The following is a 25,171-nucleotide window of genomic DNA, read 5'->3' as shown; positions in this document are numbered from 1 at the left end:
GTGGCAAATTAAAACAGAAGATTTTTCTGTAAAATTGCACACAGTTGAAAAACTTAATCATGTCAAACAGTTGAAAGACTGTGAAGTAAACTATTTCAGAAGTCAGGAAGAGGCTAATTGCATCCAAATTGGGGAGAATTCCTATTAAGAAAACACATACAGTAGCAAATATGTCCTTCCCTAAATTGGAGATTCTTCCTGCTGCACTTTCCATGCTATGTTGTTGATAAGATTAACATGTCTGTGTATGTGTTACACATTCTGCATTTATGGGAAACTATTTTGCCTTACCTGAGCTGAGGCTTCAGGGGAACAGGGATAGGAATGGGGTTTGGTGTATCTGAAGGGAACAAAACTAAGGGAAAAAGGCTAAGGAGCATTACTGGGTTATAATGGCATTCCAGACTAGTCACAGTTGGAAAGGATTATATCTTCCTTCTTAATTTTTGAGTACATGCAGTCTGCTCTGACATAGCCTGTCTGTTACTGATCATTTTTAACAGATAACTCCCTAATCTGCATATACAACTTTGGAAAAAGGTGAAGACTGAAGGATCAGAGGATGAGGTACTGCTGGAGCTGCTTGTGGCTGTGACAACTTTCCTAAAAAGTCTTAGGATTTTTGTCAACATCTTATCCCAGGTACATCAAGAGCAGGTATGCCTACATCTTAGTCTGCTGTGTAGTTTGGAACTACACGAAGAGTTTATATACTGGAACTAGGCTAGACTCAACATGCAGCACATGACAAGTTAATTTCTTGTCTGTTTCTCAGAGAAACAGGTCCCAGCAGAATAAATTAAACAGCGTAGAGCTCCACTGCTTAAGAACCTAAACTAGCTTGGGGTCTCTACACTGTCTGCAAACCCCACTTATGACACATCCAGAGAAGCCGTTCACTTTGAGATATAGCCTTGAGCCTCCCAAATTCCCTGGGTAGGACATGATCTGGGGCACTACTGCACCCAGCTGTCACTGTGACACACATCACTCCTGCAGCAGAGCAATATTTGATATAGCAAGTATGAGAGACACTGTTTTGGCCAGAAGCAGAAACATGTGACTCCAAAATTAAAAGCATGAGTCTTTATAGCCTGGAATGAAGAAAACAAGCTGGAAATGGCCTGATTCCCACTTCGTGTCTACCGGGACCAAAAAAAAATCCAAAAAAAAACCTAAAAAAACCCCCACCACACTAAAAAAGGTGATGAATATTACATGCACGTAAATCACCTCAACTTTTAGATAGAAAAACCCACTGCAAAGTAAATTTCACTTTCTCCGTTTAAGCCACAGCAGGCAGCCCACACCAGGAAGGTTTGCAGGTTTCGGCATTTTGTTTCCTGCTCCAGACACCTCGGATGCCGGGTCTCAGCGTAACGGCCGGCGCTCCTCCACACGCGCACCTGCCAAGTGGCTCGATACCCAGCGAAGCGCAGGTCACGCAGCCCGGTACGCGTACCGGTACCGCTCCCGCACGGCACCCCTGCTCTCGGGACAGGGCGGCAAGCCCACGGATTGCCAGGCTGGAGGCGTCCGAGCCACCCGGGCTCCAGCCGGCCCTGGGACCCCCCGAGGCCGCACGGCCAGGGCTCTCCCCGGCCTCCGCTTGCCTCGCCGCGGGGACCGGGCGGCCCTGGGCTTCCCCGGGCGGGGCAGGTGGACTGTGGCGGCCGGCGCCGCGCCCCTCCGCCCTGGGCTCGGCGGCGGGCGGGGAGCGTCCTCCCCGGGGGGGGGCAACGGCCGACGGGCGGCGGGCCGGGGCGGGCGGAGCGGGAGGCCGTGGCGGCGCCGGAGGTGGGGTCCCAGCCGTTGCCCCTGCCCCGGCGCCGCCTCCTCCGCCCCAGCCCGGTCCCGCCGGCCCCGCCGCTCCCTCCCCGGCCGGCTGCGGCTGGGGCTCGGCGGCTGCCATTGGCTTAGCGGCCCCATCCGGGCACTCGGCGCAGCGCTGTTCCTCAGCCCGATCGTCCCAATATGGCGGAGGTGAGCGGGGAAAGCGGGCTGGGGCGCCGGGGTTCGGCCGGCTCCCCGCGGGGCCCCCGCCGCCGGCAGGCCTCCCCGGGCCCGCCTCGGCGTCCCCGTAAGGTGGCTCCGGCACGGCCCGGCGGCGCGGGAGGGGGAAGTCTGGTGGGGCGGCCGGCGGAGCCGCCGGCGCCGGGGCAGCCGGGAGCCTGCGCGACTAGGCCGCACGGCGGGCGCCGCGCAGCGCGGGTGCCGGGTTCGCAGCCCGCGGGCGGCCGACAGGCCCCGGCCGGGCGCGGAGGGGGGCGCGGCCGCCGAGCCGGGCCCCGGGGGGCGCGGAACGGGCTGGCGGCGGCACCGCCGCAGCGCGGGCGATGAAGAAACGCCCGGCGGGCGGGAGGAGGAGCGAGCCCCGGGCTGGGAGCGGGGAAGAGGCGGCGGCCGGTCCGGCTGCCTCCCCCTGTCATGTCCCTCCCGGCCGGAGCTGGAGGGAGCGGGAGCGTCGGCCAGGCCGTGCGCGGCTCCTGGGAGGCCTCTCCCAGCGGAGGAGGAGGAGGGAAGGAGAGCGGCAGGCGGGGAGCGAGCGAGGGACGGAGGGGTGGGAGAGGTCGAGCGGGATGCCGAGGCCGGCGGGGGAAGGGAAGGGGGCAGCTCCGGCGGAGCACGAAGTGCAGACCGCTGCCGGGCCGGAGGGAGCCCGCTCTCACGTCGCTCTCTCTTCTCCCCGCAGGCTTCTTTTGGGAGTTCGAGCCCAGGTTCGTCCTGACCCACCTCCCACTCCGGCACCCGGCCTGCCGCCCTCATGCCGCTCACTCCTTCCTACTTCTTCCCAAATTTATCCCCTCATAGTTTTCATAACGCTTCATGTGCACACAGTTAACGACTTGCCAGATTTTTAAGAGAATGAGATGTACACTGTAGACTCCTTCCCATAACTTCGGTTACAGTTAGTAATTGCCTGCTTGGAACCCAAAATGAAAAAAGTTTTTTAGCCCTTGTAAGTCAGCATCTCAGTAAAGCCACGTAGCTTGGAGAGAGATTGCTTCTCTTGTTGCTGATAACTACAGGCTTGAGTAAATTTTTTACTTATTGGTGATAACAGAAAATGTTTAAAATCTTAATAGGAAATTTTTAAGGCTTTAACTGCTGTTAAGGTTCTTTGGATTACTTTACACAAGCAAGGATGGTAAACATCAGGAGAGCTATTCTTGAAGTATTTGGGAAATGTATTTGCTTCTGTATAACTGCTTGCTTTCTGCATTGGCTATTTGTCCTATTTTTAAGCTACTCTTACAAAATTTATTGAGCTTGTGTTTTTTAATACGGTTTTAAAAATTTTAAGTGGGATATTGAGCATTCAGAGCTACTAAAAAAAGTCAGATTTTTTAATCTAAGGTTTGTGAGTGGAATAGAACTTCCACTTGAGTTACTGAAAAGTAAAATGCGTTATAACAGTGATTAGAAGCAATAATCTTGAGCACACGTATATGTAAATTTATATTGGATAAGACAGTTGAGACTTCTTTAAAACCAGATCAGGATGTGATAGTCAACAGCAGGAAAATTCAACACGTAATGTCTTTATTGTAATTGGAGTAGTGTTACCAGCTATACTGAAAGTTCTGTGAGACCGAAATATCAATAGTGTGTGAATAAAAAGCATTTTTGGCCTGAATGTTTCTCTACAGTTTGGTATTACGAATTTTCACAGTATTATCTTAAGCAAGCTAAACAAAGTTTACTTACCTGCATGGAAGGAATGAACACTTAGCATAATTGCTGAAAAATTAATTAGATGCTTTAAAACTCAGAAGTTTTAGTATATACAACTGTCTCTTTCAAGGCTGGAAGCAGTGCAAAGAGGGGTACTGCTTTATTTTTTTTTAAGAGGCTTGAAAATTTGTAACTGTTTCCTTGGAAACTTCTTCCGAGGTTCTTACATCGAAATAATTCGTAGTGAAACTTTCCTTTGCTGCTTTTCTAAGCCAGGGATTGCAACAGAACACTAGTATGTAAGAACTAGAAGGGGAAACCAGAAGTAAAAGAAAAATATCCTAATCAGTTTCTTTTCTCCATCCTGAAAGCCATGAGAAAGTGAACAAAATAAGTCTGTAGTTCAGTGATTTTTGTTGTAGAACATTGACTTTGCAGTGCAGAATATTTACATCTTTAAAACTTGTTGAATCTAATGTTAGCCTTTCTAACCATTGACTAAATGTGCTTAAAATAATAACAGGACTGAATTGATGACTTATGAGTATACTTTTGAGTAATGAAAAAGTGCCTGTTGGACCACAGAGCTGTCACAATAGTGTATTAATGTGATCCATTAGAAGCATTTTGTTATGTCCAGTGTATTTTCCTCAATATTTCTTGAAACTCTGCTATATTTATTCTTCCTTTCTAGAGCAAGTGCTAAGCGTTAAATTAGTTTTAATAAAAGATCCATCTGTGAGGCTAATCTGACCGGAGTGTCACTGTTTGTTTTGCTGTTAGTAGGAAGTTGATTTATAACCTGTTAGCTGTTTACCAGTGAAAAACTATGCTAGTTACCCTATAAATCACATAAATAGGGTCTACAGGTGTCTTGCAGCACCTAAAATCTAGTGATGCATGTGCTTTGTACCTTAATGCTTATTTTAAGGATGTTTTGAGCAGTCCTTTATTTGTGAAATATTAATTTGGGATTATACTTTCTGAAACTTTGCGTGAGTAGTTTAGGTACTTCTCCCAAGTACTCTATACTGCAAGAGAGAGAACTGTACTTATTACTTAAAAATACAAAAAAGGAGGGCCAGCTGAAATGGCTGAATTTGTCAAGTAGGTAGGAATTTGTTCCAGTTATTCCACTGAGAGCTCTGACCCTGTATATAAAATCAGGCAACTGTATTTTTTTTCTGTGATGTAATTTCCTATGTTGGTATAGAAAAAAAAATCACTCAATATAGGTTTTTTTGATAGTTGGCTCTTTGTCATCTGAGGATCATGACTTTGACCCGTCTGCTGAAATGCTGGTACATGATTATGATGATGAGCGAACTCTCGAAGAAGAGGAAATGATGGAAGAAAGCAAAAATTTCGGCTCCGAAATTGAAGATTTGGAAAAGGTAAGAGTGACTCGCTGTTTCATAGATGTCCATACATGTTGTAACTTTTCTAGTGAAAAGAACATTCTACCTGTTCTTCACTTTGTATTCTCTAATGCAGTTTTCTGCAACATGCCTTTGCAGCTTGTTTAAAAAAAAAACAAAACAAAATAAAGTCAGGTTTGGTTAGGATGTAGCACTACATTCTCACAAAAAAGTTGAGCTTGGCTTTTCGAAGATGTTAGTGTTAAGTTCGTATTATTTTTCATTTAGTAGTCCTTTCACTTTGGTAGGGAAAGTCAATGAAGCAGATTTTAGAGTCTTCCCATCTAATACCGCTTATCCCTTCTAAGTTTTATAAGTTGGATATAAGTTGAAACTCTACATTTTGCATACTACTCAGTGGCAGCTAGCTGTATTTCATTGTGTTGATCAGGTTTTGCTTTTCCAGTATGCAAACAAACAGTCCTGTTTTAGGCATGATGGATCATGTTCATTTGCGACGTAAATGCTAGTTCTGTTGTAGTTTAATCGGTTTGGCATTCGGTGGGTGTACAAAATGATCAGTGTGCTTCTTGGCTTTCCTATTCCATTTTACACTCTTTAATTACCTGTTTTTCCTGTTTGTACCTCTTGTTCATCTGTAGCAGTGCATCACCCATTTTAAAAGCCTGCTGAATGCTGAACACCCCCAAATTGATGCTGCTTGCATTACTGTTCAGTGACCCACTTACACCACCCAGCATAACTGCCGATTTTGGTCATCAGAGTTCCAGGAAAGTTTAATTTTTAGCATCAAATATGAGGCTGTGTTTTTGTAGTCCATATGAAAATAAATTTTCTAAACGTGGAGTTGACAGAGTTCATATTCCTGATTGTTTTTTTCTTTTTTTTGTCCTGCTACCTTTCCAGCTACATTATTTCTGATTATTAACTTGTGATTGTAATAACAAAGCAGCTTGCTAAGTCTGATGGTTAAAATGGAGTTGTTACCCACAGAATTATCTTATTGTTTCTGTAATAGAAGGAAGAACTGAGAGGCACTCATCTTAAACACTTAGGATCTAATATGCTGTTTTATTAATTGTATTAGGATGCGAGTATGATGATACTTACTAAAATCACTTGATCAAAAGCTGCTGGAAAAAACAAGTTTTAAATCAAGCCTTTCTTTTTATTTTTGCCTTCTGTATCATTAGCTGTCTTTCTTCTGTTACATTCTCAACAATCATCGTAAAATATATTGTGCAGGAGATGGAAAAGAGGGCTTAAAAGTTGCTATATTGGTTTACTTTTGTGCATTTTTGCACACTAGCAGCTCTAACTATGTAGGACTGAAGTCTTGTAGAGGGGATGTTAGCATTTCTAGGATATCTTCTGTCTTGAAGAACAGGCAAATCATGCTCTACAGTATTAATTAGATAAGGAGCAAATTCTTAATAATTAGTCTTTACTGTCATCCAGTAAGAAGTTTTCTTCAGTAGCTTGATGGAACTTCACTGTATGCCAAGAAACATGGTTGTGAATTATTTCAGTCCTGTGCCTGAAAATGTTTTAAATCTTTAATCAAGATTTCTGCTTTCAATTATGTTTTTCTTTGTTTGTCTTTTACTTTTGTTTTTCAAAATATGTCTTATCCTTTTAGGCCTGAACTTTTTACAAGTATTTGGCATTGTGTTGAAATGTTTGTAAATCCTCTTGTATTAGGAAGGAAATATGCCATTAGAAGATTTACTGGCATTCTATGGCTATGAACCCACAATTCCAGTTATGGCAGGTTCCAGTGCTGATAGCTCTCCAAGTGAACTTGCAGATGAACTTCCAGATATGACTCTAGATAAAGTAAGTCAGAAACACTTTCCCTTGTATCATCATTTAAAAGCAGAAATCTGGGTGACTTAAAATTGTATTTCACTATCCTTTGATGTTACAAATAATATGTCTTTTAAAATTTCAATATACAATCTTACTCTGAATTCATTCTTTTTTCAAGGATATTGAGGATCTGATTCTAATTATAATTATCACACTTAAAAATGCATAGCAACTTACGTGACACTGTATACTGCAAATGAGAAATGAGTAAGTTAAGAGTTCTTCTAAAACACATCCAAAGAACTTTAAATAGGTTGAGGTTTTTTCACAGAAGTGGGATTGTTTTATGTGTGCAGTGTCCAGAAATAATAATTCTGGCTTCCAACACACATGTCAAGTATCAGAACATTTGTGGATAACTTGAAAATGCACTCCTGAAAGCTTTGGAATGTTGCTTTCAAATGCATATGATTTGGAAAGATCTCAACTTTGGGGAGTGAGAGGGAGATTGTTTTATGTGCAGTGACTGTAAGTGTTGCATTGCTGATGTAAAAACCTGAAACTTGATTTGCAAGCTAACTTTGAATTCTGAGATTTTATTCTGATTTTTGGTTGTAAAGTGTATGCAGCTAGTAGTTTGGATTATAAAGTAAGTAGGTAGTAAGTATATGTCTCTCTCTCTTTTTTTTTTAAACTTTCTGTGAGTATGATGTAATGGTAAACTCCACAGAAAGTAGGGTATAATGATGGCTCTGCACATCTGATTCTCATTAGGATTCATTATTGTGTTGAGGCTACAAAAAATGTAGTCCGCTTGTTGTCTAATACAGTTCTTTCTCTTCCTAACCTCTATACAGAGGGGTTCAAACATGTCTGCTAGTGGAGGAAGTGTACTTTTTCTTTCTTTCTCTCTTTTTTTTCCTTTTTTTTAAACATAGAGAGATGTCCTTTTTTTTTGTTTGTTTTGGGAAGATAACAGGTTGTCTATTATGTGTAACTGTCCTCTCAGCAAAAGTCTGTGGAAGTGCCTGACTGTTTTGGTTTGTTTTTTTTTTTTTTTTTCTCAGAGTTTAAGAGGTAACAGCCTTTGAAAGCTTTGGTATATCTGTGACGCAAGAATGACAGAATTCTAAAGATGTGAGACAGTTTCCACTGGCATTTTTCATTAAGAGCAGTTGGAGGAACATCTCAGATTGATACTCGCAGAAGTTACTTCTTATGCATTTATATTAATAGATGACAAAGGGGAAATAAACCCCTGTGTTCAACTCTGAAATGAATGGTTGTATTTGTTCTTAGATTTAGGAGGAGCAAAGTAGCTTTTTAATTAAGAGAGTATGGTCTGCTAAATTTACTTACGGTAAAATAATTCATTTTAATTAATGAGACTTAGAATTTGCTGAATCTAAATACTCACCAGTCTATACTTACTAGTCAATCTGAGGTTTTATTTTTTTTTTATTTTAATGATACAGGAGGAAATTGCTAAAGACCTCTTGTCGGGTGATGATGAAGAAACACAATCCTCTGCTGATGACTTGACACCATCAGTTACTTCACATGAGGCTACAGACTTCTTTCCTCGGCCATTAAGATGTAGGAAACCTAATTTTATAATAGTACTCAAAAAGCCTTAGCATGTATAGCTTCCTAGCTTAAAATACCAAAATTGCAGAGTAGTGCTGACTTTACCAGGAATTGAGAAGCAGTGCTTTGCAGGATGTTGTACATGAATGTTGTCTTTGGTTAGTATGACTGATTACGTAAAAGATTTATATTTGGTACTGTGCGCAAAGCACAAGTAATATTAATTTCTCTACAAATACAATAATTTCATAATGAATGTGGTATTGAGGAACACCCTTCATGATTTTCAATATGCTAGTGAATTACACAAATATATAACCCATTCTTTTAAATTAGTGTTTCACTACTAAAGTTTTTGTTCCTAGTTTTAAGCCAGTGACTCTGTCATGCAGGCTGTGGATGTCAACTAGGACACAGTTTTTTGTGATTATTTTCCTTGACACATTGAAGACTTTTTCCATAGGACTTTATGGGGTGAGCCAAAGTGGTTTTATATGGAATGGGGCCTATAAACCCTTGACCACTAAAATTTCACTACCCATGGAGCTATTGTGGGAAAGATCTGAGAACCAGTGGTTCATTTATCCCGGATGAGATACTCCTTATTGCCTCTTGCAGCTCATTTGTTCATTGGTGTACTGAAGTTAGAGCAATGTGGAGGTTTTTTTAATCAGGGTTTTAATTTGGCAAGTATAGTAAGCTATTCCTAGGGCATTTCATCCCTCTAGAGAAAGGGGATGGTAAAGAAGATGTGCTGCCTCAGTCATCATCAATTGTAGCACTTTGCATGCTGCTGGTTGTGTAATAAATAAAACACATTTGTATTGAAAGAGATACAAAACCCTTAAAAATTATAATGCCCTTTTTTCAATGAAGCGAACACCAAACTTGCTGGTACTTAAACCTTGTTTCTGAACTGTTAATGAGTATGACACTGAAAGTGTGGCAGCTTTATATAATAAATTACTAGCCCCTCATCTTACTGAGGATTAAGAAACAGTCATCTTTGTTTTCAACTATCATGGTTTTCTATCAGAATGTTACTTTCTCTAATAGAGCTTTTGGCTGGACATTTTAAATAAGAATATCCACCATTTCAGGGAGCGACCTGTCAGTTCTCTGTGCTGTTGCCAGTTTCATCTTTTTTTCCTCATCTCTGTCAATTTCTCAGATACTAAGATAACATTTGTTTTTAAGATAACCATGTCTAATACATAATACAGGCTATTTTATTAAACTTGCGTTAACTCGAAAAAATAATTGCCTATGATTATCCAGGCATATTGTTATTTCCTATATTCATGTTAACTTCTCACTTGCTACTTCTAACAACAAAAAGAGATAGACTGGTAATTGTAGAAATGATTACAGAAGAGAAGCCTCAGTCCATAGAGTCTTGGATATTGTCTCTGATGTTGATGATCCTGTTTAGTTGTGATGAAGCTGAAATTGCAACCCTGTTTATGAGCATCTTGTTTCTGGAGTTTGAGAGTACAAAATAGCTTTAATTGTTTCGAACTGTAGATTCCATTCTACTATTACACATTATACAGCTATAAAAATAGAATTACTTCAGAACCCAGTACCACAGTGTTCTGGATTCTAAAATATGAGTTCTTTTCTGGAGTACTATATTTAAATTGCTTCAAGTACTGTACTGTATTTCTTCCTAAGAGGAAAAAAAAAATTAAAGAGGAATAAGCAGTCTTTTGCTGACTTTTGCTTATGCCGTTTTGTACATCTCTCTTGTATCTTCACTCCATGTTGAGAGAGCCTTGTTTAAAAGAGTGTTTTGAATACCCATTAAAACTTTTAATGCAAGATTTTAGTAGATAATAAAGACATACCTTCAACTTACCTTTCTTTGTGATTAACCTGAGACTAAGAAATAGCCTTGGACATTTTCCATTTTTCTCATACCTTTTCTGTAAGGTTTAAGCCTTTACTAGAGAAAATTGATGAAGAAAAATGATGTCATTTCCATTGACTGTTAGAAATATTGTAGATTGTCTCAGTTGCAGTGATGATAAGTGTTTCAGTTCTGCAGTATACAAGTACCAGTGCCTCCTGACTTTATCCTAGTTTAATAGAAATGTAGATCAACAGGCTCTTGATGTGTCTCCCAGAATAAAAGCAGGTGCTCCTTTCAAAAGTAAAGAATGTCTTGTAGTTCTGTGTTTGAACTGAAAATTCTTCCTAGCTAAAAACAAACTTCTTTGTGTCTGAAGCAAACACTACCTGTGATGGAGATAAGGAATCAGATGGTGAAGATGTAGAGGCAGACAATGGTAATTCATCTGAAGATCTGAGAAAGGTAATAATTTTATCTTTTAAAAATAAGTTTTAAAAAGTTGCTGTTAAGAAAAATGCATTAAGATAGGGAGAAACTCTTCAGCAAGGCTTGTTGTGGTAGGATGAGAGGTAATGTTTTTAAAATAGAAGGAAGCAGATTAAGACTACATAACAGGAAATTTTTTTTTACGGTGAAGGTGATGGAACACTAGAACAGCTTGTCCAGAGAGGTGGTAGATGCCCCATCCCTGGAAACGTTCAAGGCCAGGCTGGATGGGGCTGTGAGCAACCTGATCTGGTTGGAGATGTCCCTGCTCCTTGCAGGGGGGTTGGACGAGATGCCCTTTAAAGGTCCCTTCCCACCCTAACCATTCTATGATTCTAAGATTTATAGTATGTATCGAAAATAGTACCTTAATTCTGGAATTGTCTGCCAAATGCCAGGTTAATGGCTTTTTTAGTGCTTCCATACACAAAATATTGAGTTAATACCCTTCTCTTTTCTTTTTTGTTACGTCTTTAGGAAATAATGGTTGGTTCACAGTACCAGGCTGAAATTCCACCTTACATTGGCAGATACAGTGATGATGAAAAGGGTAAGTTCTTCTGATTCTTTACTTTTTATTTTATATTTCTCCATAGCAGTTGATGGAAAAATGTTATTTAAATTTATAGGGTAAATTCAGTGGCTTAGATGAAGTCTCAGAGACCTTAAAAAAAAAAAAAAGGCATTAGAAAACTGAAGTAACACCATCATATAATCATGTCTCAGAAATGTGGTTCTTCAACTTTGAGAGGACATTCTCAAGAAAACATCAGAGGGTGGATTACCACGTTAGTTCTGAAGTATCTGGTAATACTAGGAGGCAACAAACTGTGGGTCAAGAGGGAGGTATTTTCATCAGAGTATTACAGCTGGGCTATGAGCATATAACTTCGTTTACATTGAAGATATTCAAAATAGTAGTTTTCTTTGCTTGTTTTTTGCAAGCACAACAGAGAGGGTTACAAAACAGATATGGAAAACAAAGCAATAAACTATTTTAAATTTCCATAGCATGACTAAAAGATGCAGATGATACACTGTCTTTTAAAAAATACAGTGTTTTGAGTATGATGCTATTCCAGTATAAATTTAGGTTAAAAACTGCAATTGTGCTAAAGTTGAAAAAAAACTTTATTTAATAGAGTTTTATTTGGTTTCTTTAGAAACCTTCACTATGAGAACAATATAGCCCATTCAGCTGTGGAATTCAAAATGCAAATAATGAAATAAATTTGCTCATGGGTGGAACAGCTGTGAAATTAAGGAACAGTTTTGAGGCTATATTAATAAAGGGCATTCTGTTTTTTTCTTTAAATTTTCAGTATTCTGTAAATTACTTGTGTTCAAACTGTAAAATTTCATGGCAGTATTATTCAAGTGAAGTGTATCAAGTCTTTTCACCATTACCAACTGCTTTTTTGAGAAGTGATCCTTTGCAGTAGGAATGTTTGGTATGGATGGAGCTGGAATCATTAGCAAGTGAACTTCTCTTGTGTTGCTTGAGAGACCTAGGGAAGTCTCCTGTTTTCTAAGGTTCAAGTATGGTGTTTATGGGTTGTAAGAAATGAAGGAATACGAACCAGATTTATCTGGATAGTCCTTTTACTGTTTACACATCTTGACTTCTCCTCATCCGAGAACTAGAGGAAGACCAGTAACCAGAGGACAACCAGGAAGGGGTTAATCTGACAGCTTTCTCTGGAACGAGCTGGTGCTAAGAGAACCAGGGAGAGTCTTGTCCACTGGTGAGGCTGGGAGCAAAGAGGTAGAGCCAGAGGAGCTCCTCTTGAGATTATCAGTCATGGACTCTAGTAAGAAGGACTGACTTGTCTTGTTTGATAAAGGAGGTTGAAGCTGAGTGTCACCAGGGTTTGGAGAGGTTGGACCTGGCTGGTAGAGGTGGAGGATCCTGTGAAAGCCTCTTCTCTACTCCGTGAAGAGCTTGTGATGGGAAACAGGGGCTTATATTTCTTCTATGTAGTCCCAGCTACCAGAATTGTGCTACAAGGCAGCTCTGCTCTTCTATAAGCCTTGCACTTATCACATGTCTGTTTGAAAGCTTTCCATGTTCTAAAGCCGTAACGGAACATTTAGAGGAGATGTATCCTGCAGTTTTATGAGAGATTTGAGAATCTTCTTCTCTTCTACTTTAAAAGCTATGATGCTTTTGTGAATGAATTTAATAACTTTCTAATTTTGTATCACCAAGAGTATGTGAAACAGTATGAACAATGTTAATCACATTTATTATCAGAATAAATCATTTATAGTTTAATCCAGACTTGAAGTATGTGCACAGACTGACAAAGGTTCAGGCCAACTCTTGCATGTTTCCTATATCTTGTCTTCAAATAATCAACTTAAGAGGTGCATACATTATTTCAGTGTACTGTGAAGGGGGACTATACATCCCAATTGCTTGTAAAGTATACAATGTACCAGTTTTTAATAACGTTTAGTTGTTACTGAATGGAAAACAAATTACCACATTGAGACCACTAAGACATAGATTTCCATTCCATTAAGTAATTTTTGGCAAATTTTTGTTGGAAATTAGCAATTAGTCACCTCCTCTTTTTTTTTTTTTTACCTGTAATATCTGAAATATTAAAGTAATATTCTACACTCTTTTACTGTAAACTATAAACTATAGTTTATTTGTTGAAAATAGCTGAATAAAATGGGGAATGGTTTGCTAGTTTGTTTATTTGAAGACGGTCAATACGTAGGCGTAATTTGACTTGAATCATCTCGCTGTCAACAAGCTGCTCCTTTGTAAAGACTGTTCGTTCCCTTATCTCTCGTCCTCATGGAACCTGAATCTCTTCAACATACCACACTGCAGAGTCTGTCTCTTGACTGAGGTTTTTGGAGTAACAGTGAACTGCAATTTAAAAGTGGCATGATGGTGCCTGATTTGATTACTTCTGTGTTCCTGTTATTTGTCTTTGTGAAATAGCTTTTAATGTTACACTCTTAAAAATGTCACACTTGGTGTTAATGGATTTCTGTTTTAACAGCATATGAAAATGATGACCATTTACTTTGGAAACCTGATGTGATCTCAGAAAGTAAAGTTAAAGAATACCTTTTTGAAACCTCCTTAAGAACAGGAAATGAAAAAATGATTGGCAGAATTCCTGAAGGACTACATACACGGGACAATGAACAAGTATGTTATGTAGCCTGTTCCATTTGTGATACCTTGCTTTGTAATTAACATGTTCTCTTTCTCTGCTTTGTATTATAAAGACAGCAATACTAATTTCTTTATTTTTTTTTAATTAGGTGTTACTGGGGTCAGGATCATATTTGTAGTTTTAAGCACATACTTAAAATTACTAGTATTTGAATGTTGGCAGTGTTGTGATCTGTGATGTTCCTGACTGCCACGCTGTTGACAAATCCAGCTTTTTTAATAATTGCATATAGTGTTTTACATTTTTTTAATTAAACTTTGCCTGAACTTCTGGATGGTTTTGCTTTTGGTTGTTATTTTAAAATTTTAATCATCTATAAAGATAAATTATCTTTTTTTTTACGTTAGATCTGCTCACTGAAAGGCTAGTTTTAGAAGTCTAGATTGGATATTTGCAAATTTTGGCTGTTTCTAAAGCCTTTTTCTATTTTATAGGCGCTGTATGAACTTCTTAAAAGTAGCCATAATGTTAAAGAAGCAATTGAGAGATACTGCTCAAATGGAAAGGCATCTCAGGGTAAGAGAGAGTGCTCGGTTTTTCAGAAATGTGTGTTTGAAAAAAAAAAAAATTTTTTAGAAAAAAGGTTGTGTAGAAAACCTTGAGTAAGGATCAGATTGATGAGCACATACCTTCCCGTGATGTCTTTAGCACAGATTAGGTGTAAGCTGACTGTTGGCAAGTTGGAAATTGTTGCTAGAGAAGTTTGCAACTTGTGTAAAGGTGGCAGGATCAGCTGTTCACCTTCTCTTCTTTCCTCCATTGCTATTGTAAGAATGGCACAGACTGAGTGGGGGAGTGGGAGAAGCAGTGACTTTGCTCCCGTAAGGCACTTCTCGCCTGTATTACAATATCTTTTTGAGATCATGATCAATTATAATCTGATGACTTTTATACCAGAATCGGGAGAACATAGCTGGCTATACAAGTACGCCCCACTCTCATCCTCACTGAGCTAACGTGCTATGCCAACACTAAACTGGTTCTACTTTATAGTTCCATAAGTCTTTGGTAGAGCGTGGAAAGCTTTGCTCGAGTTTACAGTGGAAAACGAGCTTCCGTCTTGTTTGTCCCCGACTTTGTTACTCCCTTAAATGAAAATCTGGGTTTATCATTTAGCAAAGACAGTTCTTCATTCTGTATTTTAACATATATGTTGCAAAAAGTAGAAATTAGTATGAGCCCTGGTATAAGTTGATATTCTGGCAGATACTCCATACCCAGAACTGAATCCAAAGGGAACTTGAGTGTTTACAAGTTAGGTGCTGCAAAAGCTAAATATCAAAGGTAAAGCTGAAGGAGAGAGTAAAGAATATTAGAGCAGTGCTTTGGAAAGCTCATGTACAGGAAGAGATTGTGTAGACCTAAACAATAAGGAAGTATCAGTTGCAGAGTTGTGTCCTAAATCCCACGACTCTATAGGACTTAGATTTCTGGTTTGGGATTGAAAAATACCTCTGCCTATTTGTGGTTCATACCGCAGAATTCTGTCCTAAGGACTGATACTTGCACTCCCCACCCCTGCCCTCCTATTGGCTTTAAATGTCAGCTGAAAAGAGATTTTCTGGATTGCCTGTAAGATGCCTGAAATACCCGTTCTTAATTATATGTAGACCCAAAGCCATAATAGGAAAGTGACAATACTTGAGACAAAACTGACCTATTCAAATAGTTTGAGCTACTTTTTAAAAAAAGTTCTGTTCTTTTTTACTGATTTTTTTTTGTTGTTTTTAAAACTGAATTTTAGTTTTACAAACTGCAGATTTTATCTTAAAAAAAAAAAAAAAGTATTTGCAGTTCCTCCTTAAGAAGTCTGAAAGGGTTATTCATGGGATCTTTAGGAGCAGATGGTTGGTTTGTTCCAGATTCCCTGATATCCGTTGTTTTTCAGAAGCCTGTAGCAGACTAAGTATAGTCGCAGTGAGTTGGCCCCATATGGCTACCCAAGGTATGCCTAGTGCTAAGGCTTTCCTGCATGGTTCATTGTGCCTTTTCCAGGGGTCCACTGCCTCACCAGGGAGTTTATGAGATCAAGGAAAGTGTTAGGGCTTATGGGGAGTCTGTCTTACTTGCTGGATCTATCTGCTGTCTGTATCATCTCAGAATCACCCTGCTGGTGTCAGTTTGTACCACCTCATTTCTCCACTATCATTTACAATGCCATGCATCAAGTCTGCCCAGGTCGGGATAGGTTGGAGGCAGGGCTGGCCATCCTGACCTTCCTGAGATCCGTTTTTTATGTTGTGTCTTATTTCATTCCTTTTTGCAATGAGGTACATTTTTAAAATAGCCTTTTTTAGTCGTCTCATGGCTTTGGTGTCTACAGGGGCAGGGGTAACTACCACATTGTGCACCTGCCTCTGAAGGCAGGCTGCTTTTGTAATGCCAGTAAAAAAGTTCACTCAATGCTCTTACTGATATAGCAGTAGGCTCCCCACTGTCCCAGGGGTCTGTGCCCCCTGCCCAATATGCTGCTTGGGCATAATTGAGTGTGGTTCAGTGTTAGGGGCTGGTCCCTTCTCCAAGAACACTCCTGATCCACAGAAGCCATCCGCTTCGCCTTGATCTGACAAATACAATCTCGTCCAGTTGAGGAGGTGCACGACAGGTACTCAGTCTCACTCTCACCAGGTTTCCACCCATATTTTTTGTGCAGATTGGCCAGTTGCAGGGGTTCTCATGGAGTGGTCTTTATTGTATTTCTCCAGTTGCCTCCTTGAGGTCTGGCATGTGCCTCAGTTTTAATAATAGAGGCTACCTTAATTTCTCATTAATCTAATTCACTGTCATTGCTAAGTTCTTGATCAGGATTCTCCCAAATACCTCCATCTCAGTCTTCCAGTGAAAGGATTAGCTTACAAATTTTTACAAGATCTGCGAGGCACAGAGGCCTGAATTGTCATGAGTTCTAGTTTATCCTCTACCTTCCTGCATTTTTCTTTTTCCACCCCAAGTTGTTTCAGCAGTTGGTTTGTTCACAGAGGTAACAGCATGTCTTGTTGCTTTCTTTATTTGTCCTCATCTTGTAACATTCTACTTTCTTGTTCTTTATATTCCTTAAACTAATATGTAGCTCCTAAGTACCTCTTCAACATCTTTTATATTATTATTAACTAATCTTTACCATCTTTCAGTTTCCCTCTTACAAGAGTGAACTGTTATATTACCTTACTCCAATTATCCTGGTTTTTGTGTGCCCAGTCATCGGAAAATTTCAGTGAACGGTAAACTCTGTGCTTCCATAAGCAGTCACTGATTGAATCCGCCATCCTGCTAACTATGCCAATATTTGTCGCAGGTGAATTATTAAGAAAAGTCATCATTTTGGAGTTAACTAAAAGGTTTTATTAATATTCAAATGATGATCAATTCATAATCAGTGATTGAATGATAAATGGTAGTTAAGAAATAATTGGATAGTAATTGAACAGTGATTTAACAATAATTGATAATTAGGCAGTATTCAAACACTCTACTACTTACTGCACTTCTAATAATTAAGCTATAGCGTGATATATATACACTTCACTAGCATACAATACATTTTTAGGCTTAATGTAAGATGTTGCTTACCTCGTTTACAGACATCAGGTGCCAGGTAAGAGGTGTCCCTTCCCTGCTCAAGGGAAGATTACCTCTGTGCTGCCTGCTGCTGTACAGGAGAGCTCGATGGGCTCAGGGGGCTACAAGTGTTCATAGCATGAAGTGACTGACTCATAGTCAACCTGTCCTTTGGTGTATCTGCAGGTGTGCAGCTGTAGCAGTTTTAGTTTTGGCTAGTCTCAGCTCAGTCTGGTACTGTTAGCTCCTATTAAGACATGGCCTATACTCCTTAGTTCCTTAGACGGTAATGGCCTAGCACAGTTCCCACAGTTTGCCGAGCAGGACTGACTTCAGTCAAGCCTTCTTGTTAGTGATGGCTTAACCAACTCAGAGTCAGGGTGTCCATTGCAACAGGTTGTTCATTCACTCTTTTTTCCAACAACCACCATTCTTTGTATCATATGTGAGAAGAAATATTCAGAAAAATGATCTCACTGGTATGTTGGTGACGTGATCAAACCTTGGTCTTTTGATGACAAACTTACTAAGAAGTAATAAATAAAATGTTTTGAATGTCCTTTGCCCTGGAGGCTAAAAGATTCCAGAAATCACACTCTTTTATGAGTCTTTATAAACAAGAATTTCAGATTTCAGGTAGGATATCTGTACAGTAGAAGAAGGAACATGAATTGAAAAAACTGAACTGTTGGGGGTTTTAGAATGCATTTGGATATTCATGCGTTAGCAACAGAAATTTATTATTCTCTGTAAAAGGGTAGTGAGTGAAAATAAGTTTATCATACTACTTTTGTAATTGTCTAGAAGAGATGACAGCATGGACAGAAGAAGAATGCAGAAGCTTTGAACATGCACTTCTGATTTATGGAAAAGACTTTCATCTCATACAGAAAAACAAGGTTAGTATTTTACAGTTAAATGGAAGAATTAGTAGATGATACAATGCTGAAAATCTGTAAAAGCAATGCATTTGTCAGAAGCCATGGAGAAGAGTGAAATAAGAACCAGCATATTAAAACCAGCTTGACATTTTTGTGCCAATTTTTCCTTCAGTGTCATTGGAAAAGTTTGGCATTGCAAGATGAGTCAATATATTATCTCTGAAATCGACTTACATTGACATTACTTCCACTAATGCATTTATACTATAATTTAGTTTAAATGTGTGTCTCTCCTAGAAGTATAGTATTTCCATACCATGGCTGTGGGAGGGGAAAACGCACGTTTTCTTGACTTAATTTTGTTGACAATATGGGGATGTTCCCAAATTTTCTATATGATCCCCTTTATGCTTTGATACCACATTGAGGGTTTTTTCTTTAGGAGATTGGTGGGTTTGTTGCATTTTAGATAAGCTTTATAGGGCTGTGATTGCTGCACCTAGTCTCGCTCAATACCTAGTTTAACCTGTTCCATCATAAATATTTGGGTTCTAAATCGTCCTTACCAATAAATAGTAATTCATCAGAGATGCAAAGAAATAATCTAAAAATATTTTTCCAACGTGCAACAAAGCACATTCATTGATGTATCTTGTCACTATGGACCAGAATTTGTCTAAGAAATCAACTGGGTTTTTTTCCAAGTGGATAAAATGCCAGAAAGTTTAGGGAAAGTTCTGGGACCCAGCATAAGCTGATGTATATGGAAAGTATCAGCTAGACAAGATTTAGTGCATGGAGAAATTTAAGAAGAGATGTTTCCTTACCACTGTACTGCAAAGCATTGTTAACTGGGACTTCATATACTAGCATATGGACATCTGTTCATTTCCTCCTCTGCCTGGTATGTTTGTGTCTAAACTTGAAAGGTTTACTGCTACACCCAAGGTATTTTGAATTTGCCTGTGATGTTTCTGTAAGTTTGATTAAGCTCAAGTATGGTTTACTGCCAGACTGTGTCTGAATAGACTCGTGTGTTCTAGTTGTAAAACTTCAACTGGAACTGTGGGCGAATGATGATGTGAAATGTTTCTGCATCTAAAAATGGATATAGTGTATAAGAATATAGGTAGAAGTAATGAGCTTTCCCTCCAAGAATCTGACTTCACATAGCAACCACCATTTTGGGGAAAGATACAAACAGTTAACATAAATCATAATGCATCTTTTGAGTCCTTAATGCATTCTCAATAAGACTACAATTTTATTTTGTCGTTTAAGCATTTATTGTTGTGAATATCTGTTGTCAAAGCCTCCACAGTTTCGGACTTTTTGAAAAGGAATAAGTAGTGAAAGTCTTTTCTGTTTCACTTCTCTTAGGTCATTTGCTCACCCTTTTCTTCCTTAAGAGTCTCGCTGATAGTTTAAAGAATTGTTACACAGGTTATGAACTGAAATGCTTCAGATATAGATACAGTTTCAATCTAGTTTTAAAGAAGCCGGTAATGCATACAACAGAATAAATGTCATACTTGTTTGAAACTATAGATCTCTTTGAAGTCTCCTAAGCTAACTGGTTTGTTCCAGATACTAGAACAATAAAACTAAGAATATTGCAGGAATATGGGAACTGGGGAAATGAAGAAGCATAAGTCTTTGCATTAATTTTGTCAATTCCTCTTGCTGCCTTTTAGGTAAGAACCAGAACAGTTGCTGAGTGTGTAGCTTTCTATTACATGTGGAAGAAGTCAGAACGTTATGATTACTTCGCTCAGCAAACAAGATTTGGAAAGAAGAGATACAACCATCATCCAGGAGTTACGTAAGTAAAATGTTCTTGGAATATGTTTTCTGTTGCAAATTGTTAATGTAGAAATTTCCTTTTTTTTTTTTTTTTTTTTTTTTTTTTTCCCCTCCTGTCCTTGCAGCGTAGTATTGCAGTGGCTATGGCAACTGAATTTAAATCCATCATCATTTTTAGGCCTTGTTTTCCAGTTAAGTAATACATTATGCTTGTAATATTCTTTAGGGACTACATGGATCGTTTGGTAGATGAAGCAGAAGCTCTTGGTGGAGCAGTGCATTCTTCAGCCTTAACATCTAATAGTCGAACAGAAACCATTCCTGATCAACAGCTAAGCATTCTGAATTCTATCACTGCCAATGAGTTGACAGGTAAATCAAGAAAAAAAAAAAGCTTTTGTTGTAACTACACTAACAACTATTTCATTTACATTTGTGTTCCTCTTTTTCCCAGCATTGACAAATAGTGTAGCTACAGTCTGCCACACTTCAGATGTGAACTGCCTGGATGATGCCTTTCCTTCTATGGACAGCTTACCCCGAGCACCAGTTAATCACGTGCCTGTTGGAACAGAAGAATTGCTTAACTTGCCTAGCAATGGTGAAAGTGATTGTTTTAATTTATTTGAGACTGGCTTTTATCATTCAGAGCTAAACCCAATAAACATGTGCAGTGAAGAGACAGAAAGACCTGCAAAGAGATTGAAAATGGGAATTGCTGTCCCAGAATCTTTCATGAATGATGTCTCTGTAAATAACCTTGGTGTGGACTTCGAGAACCACACGCATCACATTACCAGTGCCAAAATGGCTGTTTCAGTGGCTGACTTCAGCAGTCTATCTGCAAATGAGACAAATGGTTTTATCAATACCCACACTCTTCACCAGCATGCTGCCCTTCACTCGGAATGACTGTGGAAAACTAAACAAACAGTGGGTACTTTATGCAGTAGTAGTAAACTTGATGGGAGCTATCAGGTTTGCTTAGTCTTTCACTGGAAGTTTGAACTTTATGACATCAGTGATGTCTTTGTATGTATAGAACTATATCTTGATTTATCAAGAGTAATTTCTTCTTTCAGTCCATAAATGTGGAAATATCATAGGATGTTCAGCAGAGTTTGGAACTAAGAGAACTCTGTGGTGCAGCTTTAAGCTCTGCTTCAATTTTTTTTAAAGCCTGTAGATGGAGGCCACCATTTCAAAACCAGCACAGAAGTTCTGAACGGATTGGAGTGACTTTTTAGTCTAAGTTACTTTTGCCGTAATGGATGCAGTGGAATAACAATGTTTACAGGTACCACTCCTGATCCCTGCTCAATGTAGCATTTTTTTTTTTTTTCTTATAAAGGCAGGGGTGAGTTTCTTTAATTTAAACTGCACAAACATACAAGGATGTTTTTTAAATGGAACCTTCTCTCATGTGATACTAAACTAGAGCACTTCAGTTTACAAAACGGCAAGGTCATCTTGGTGGAAGCTAGCACAAGGGACTTAACATGAGTGAAGTGTGAAGACCTACACTTCGATGCTGTTGCAAAATTATAAGCCATGGCTACCTTACACAGAAGTAATTATGTTGCCATAGGTGTCTGTGTACTTTAAACTTACTGGGTTAAAAAGATGCATTTTAGGCTATCTTGTATTTGGATGGGTTTTGTCCATGACTTTGAGGAATAATGTAATCATGTATCTTGACTTTCGTAAGGTAGCTGATGTTGTATAAAGCTACAGTCTGCACAGCTTAGGATTTACCACTAAACAGTCTACATTGGAAGACATCTTAAATTGTTTGGAGCATTGCAGTTCAAAGCGTTACAATTTTGAGGGACTATCTAGTTTATATAGGAATAGTAGAACCTTGAAGTACATATTTGAAAGTTTTCCTTTAGTGTGGATTGCATTTACTTGTTTTGGTAGGTCATTGGCTCAGAGATGGCACTTCACAGCCTTGGTCAAATAGGAAGGGATGAGTAGAAATGTTTCCCATAGAAGTAACTATTTAACTTCAGTAATTTTTTTTATTTTGAACACTGAGTGCAATTTAGCCATCCAGGAAGTTTGTTTTGTAATCTTTATTTCTAATTATTTTGGGAGAGTCAAACCAAACATGGTATTGGCTTATAACATGTTGTTATAGCGTATGACTTGCAGGGTTTTTTAATGAGCAACTGAACCTTACTTCATTACCCCTTTCCCACCATACTTTTTTTTTTTTTGCACTGTTTGTATTACAAATTTAATTGCCACTAATTTGTTTTCATTATTCAAGTGATTAAGTTTGCATTGTTGATATTTGTAATAGTTGCTTCAAGGTTATGCTGAGTAATTACAAAGTAGTGACTTTAATATTTGAAAGGGAAGAGGGTATTTATTATGCATACTGTGAACTGCATTGACATCCTAAGGTTTGGATGCAGCATATGGAGTTTTCTTCACAACATTGTAATGAAGATTGCGTTGAAGTGTTTACGCAATAGCACATGTACCATATTAAACACAAATTAGTTTAGCACAGTGGACAAAAGCAGATATAATTTTATAATGAGTTCTTAACTTACACATCTGAAATAGGTAATTTTAGTAAGTACACAGTAAATAACGGGTAGCCTTGGCCCTGTGTTGTACTCTGACATTTTTAGCCAAGTTGTCAGCTTCTTGTTGCTGTGTTTTGTGCTGAACTTTGTACCTTGTTTCTTTTGTTTATGAATCAACACATTTTATCTAATTTTGTAAAATACTGGCCATAATCCTCCATTGTTATACATTGAAGCTTATCTGTGGGTTTACAGTGAGTGGCTGGTCTGTATAAAAATTATACAAAGATGACTGAATGCTTATACCAGTTGCACTTAAATGAACATGCCCATTCTCATTAGCTGATGCAGTAATATATTCAGTTTATCTATGCATTGCTGGGCTCTTAATGTAGACAGAGACCTGTCTAAGGTTTGGGTTGTCAGCAAGTTGAATGGACACTTTAGTTATTTAATAAAGACTTTTGACCAAAATTCAGAAGATGGTATGAGAGAAAAATTAATTCCTGCTAGTCTAATAGATTTTTAAATGCTGATCTTATTCAGCCTGTTGGCTAGCTAGCTGGTATCGTTTACTTTTAATTCCTTGTTAAAATGAGGCAATAATTTGCAAGATTTTGTAAATATGTAAATTCTTCATATCTTTTTAGATATCTATTTCAATATTTTCTGACTACTTCTGTGTATAGTAACATTTTTGTGCATGCTTGAGGTGACATTCATAAATTTGTACCACTATGACTTTATCCATGTAAAATAGCTATTTATTGAATTTTTCTTTTAAAAGCTGGACTTACTTATTTTTCTCTCAGTTTAAACATTTAAATGGAGAACTTGTTACTGTTTATTAAAAGAATTGCGTTTTGAAAGTCAGCATGAAGATAACTGAATTGCAACCATATGAAGAAGTCACATTACCTTGGTTCTTAGATGGTGAAGCACAATTCTTGTAACAAACTGTGATGAATTCTTTGTCCTTTGCCACACTTTTTCTTCATACAAACAAACCAAAAAATCCATAATGGGCAACTGCAGTGTTGGTAAATGTATCCTTTTTATGTACAGGGAATTTGAAGAGGATAGCTGATTCATTTAGAAGTGTAACTGGTGCTGTGATTATAGCAATACTTTTACTTTGGTTAGTTGTAAGCCATCTTCTCATGCTAGGTTTTTAAATGTTTAGTTTTTCTCTTGTCATAGTCAAACTGCTGAATTTACTTGAAGGATGTACAATACTGTTTGAAGAATACTAAATTGTGTACAACTAGGTCAATGAATTGTGCAATTGTTTCCTGTTTTAAATTTGTAAAACTGAGGGTCAGAAATATAGGAAAACTTCAGATCAAGTAGAACATAGTGATACTACTTAATTTAACCAAAGTCTCTAGTGAATATTTCAACTTTGAATGTAAACTAATGGATAAACTGACCAACAGGGACACTATTTGCCCAGCATTACAAGCACATTGTCTGCAGACAGGCAAACTAAATACAGTAATTTATAAAATAATGACAAGGTTGCTATTTTTTTTATTCCTATTTTTCATGGAAAGAAGAAGGAAGACGCTATCAATTGTAAAATACAGTAGGAATGGTTATAGTCCTAATAAAGCAGATTGCAGTTATTCTCAGTTCAAAGTAAGTACCCTGTGCATAACAACAAATCTAGTGACAATCGGAACATGTTTTAGTATCGGATGTTCAAGAGGAAGTCGCTGTTGTTTTAATATTTGTACATAAACACTGATTTTTTTGAGCATTATTTTGTATTTGTTGTACTTTAATACCTGGTGTACAGTTCCAGAAATAAATGTCTGGAAACCTTTCTTTACTCGTGAAGCTTTTCATGCATCTGCACTATGTTTGCTATTCCCTTTTCAGAAAGATTTAGCAGTAATTCAACACATTTTAAGAACGCCAGGTACTGCAAAAGTGCGCACTACTACACGACCTAATGTTACACAGAGAAGAGTGAAAAATGCAGCATGCAGCAACATACCATTATGCAGGTAACATAGTAATTATTGCCCTTAAAGGTTAAAATATTATGGTTTAAGTATTAGCAAAATCTTAAAGGGACTTAAACTTAGCTTCGGAGTAGCACGTTGCAGCAGTATGACAGAGCATTCAAACTACATGGTAAAGCTGTGGGGAACACATTCCTGTTCTCTGCTGTAAGAAAACACCCAAACCCTTAAATCCATGTCAAGCTAGACAGCAAGTGTGAATACAGAAGTTTTACTTGTCTTAATGCTCAAGTTTTATAATATTTGAAATGCTTTTTGTTTTGCTTGTCCTTTCCCTCAAGAAAATGACCACTAGTCTTGGATCCTGAAGAGCACTGTATTACTTCTGAGATCGCACAGTCCCATTTTGTCAAAGGCCAAAATGCGTGCTGTGCTTG

At 38.6% G+C, this 25,171-nt stretch overlaps 1 protein-coding gene and 1 pseudogene across 4 annotated transcripts; one reads left to right on the top strand and one right to left on the bottom strand.

The window, feature by feature from the left end:
• Positions 1-1,796: 1,796 nt before the first annotated feature.
• Positions 1,797-24,593, top strand: MIER3 (MIER family member 3). Of its 4 annotated transcripts, none has more exons than XM_086770587.1 (13): positions 1,855-1,983; positions 2,693-2,717; positions 4,924-5,069; positions 6,756-6,890; positions 8,339-8,459; positions 10,679-10,764; positions 11,266-11,338; positions 13,809-13,960; positions 14,423-14,504; positions 18,354-18,445; positions 20,122-20,249; positions 20,457-20,602; positions 20,685-24,593. In XM_086770587.1, exons 1-13 carry the CDS (start codon positions 1,975-1,977, stop codon positions 21,140-21,142), a joined length of 1,653 nt encoding a protein of 550 aa, XP_086626713.1. In that variant the 5' UTR covers positions 1,855-1,974; the 3' UTR covers positions 21,143-24,593. The 4 variants fall into 4 exon arrangements, with proteins under 4 accessions (XP_086626715.1, XP_086626713.1, XP_086626712.1 ...); XM_086770586.1 differs by having other exon boundaries at positions 18,351-18,445; XM_086770589.1 differs by lacking the exon at positions 2,693-2,717 and having other exon boundaries at positions 1,797-1,983; positions 18,351-18,445.
• On the bottom strand, positions 15,756-17,305 carry LOC147596279 (uncharacterized; annotated as a pseudogene).
• Positions 24,594-25,171: the final 578 nt, after the last annotated feature.

Source organism: Chlamydotis macqueenii, chromosome Z, assembly GCF_036417535.1.
Source record: "Chlamydotis macqueenii isolate bChlMac1 chromosome Z, bChlMac1.mat, whole genome shotgun sequence".
NCBI classification, from domain to species: domain Eukaryota; kingdom Metazoa; phylum Chordata; class Aves; order Otidiformes; family Otididae; genus Chlamydotis; species Chlamydotis macqueenii.
Note: the sequence above shows the minus strand (reverse complement) of the source record. Positions and strands in the feature narration are given on the sequence as shown.

Coding starts and splice junctions, on each gene's coding strand:
- MIER3 (XM_086770586.1), top strand. Junction 10,765..11,265: donor CATCTGAAGATCTGAGAAAG/GTAATAATTTTA, acceptor TTACGTCTTTAG/GAAATAATGGTTGGTTCACA. Junction 14,505..18,350: donor AAATGGAAAGGCATCTCAGG/GTAAGAGAGAGT, acceptor GTAATTGTCTAG/AAGAGATGACAGCATGGACA.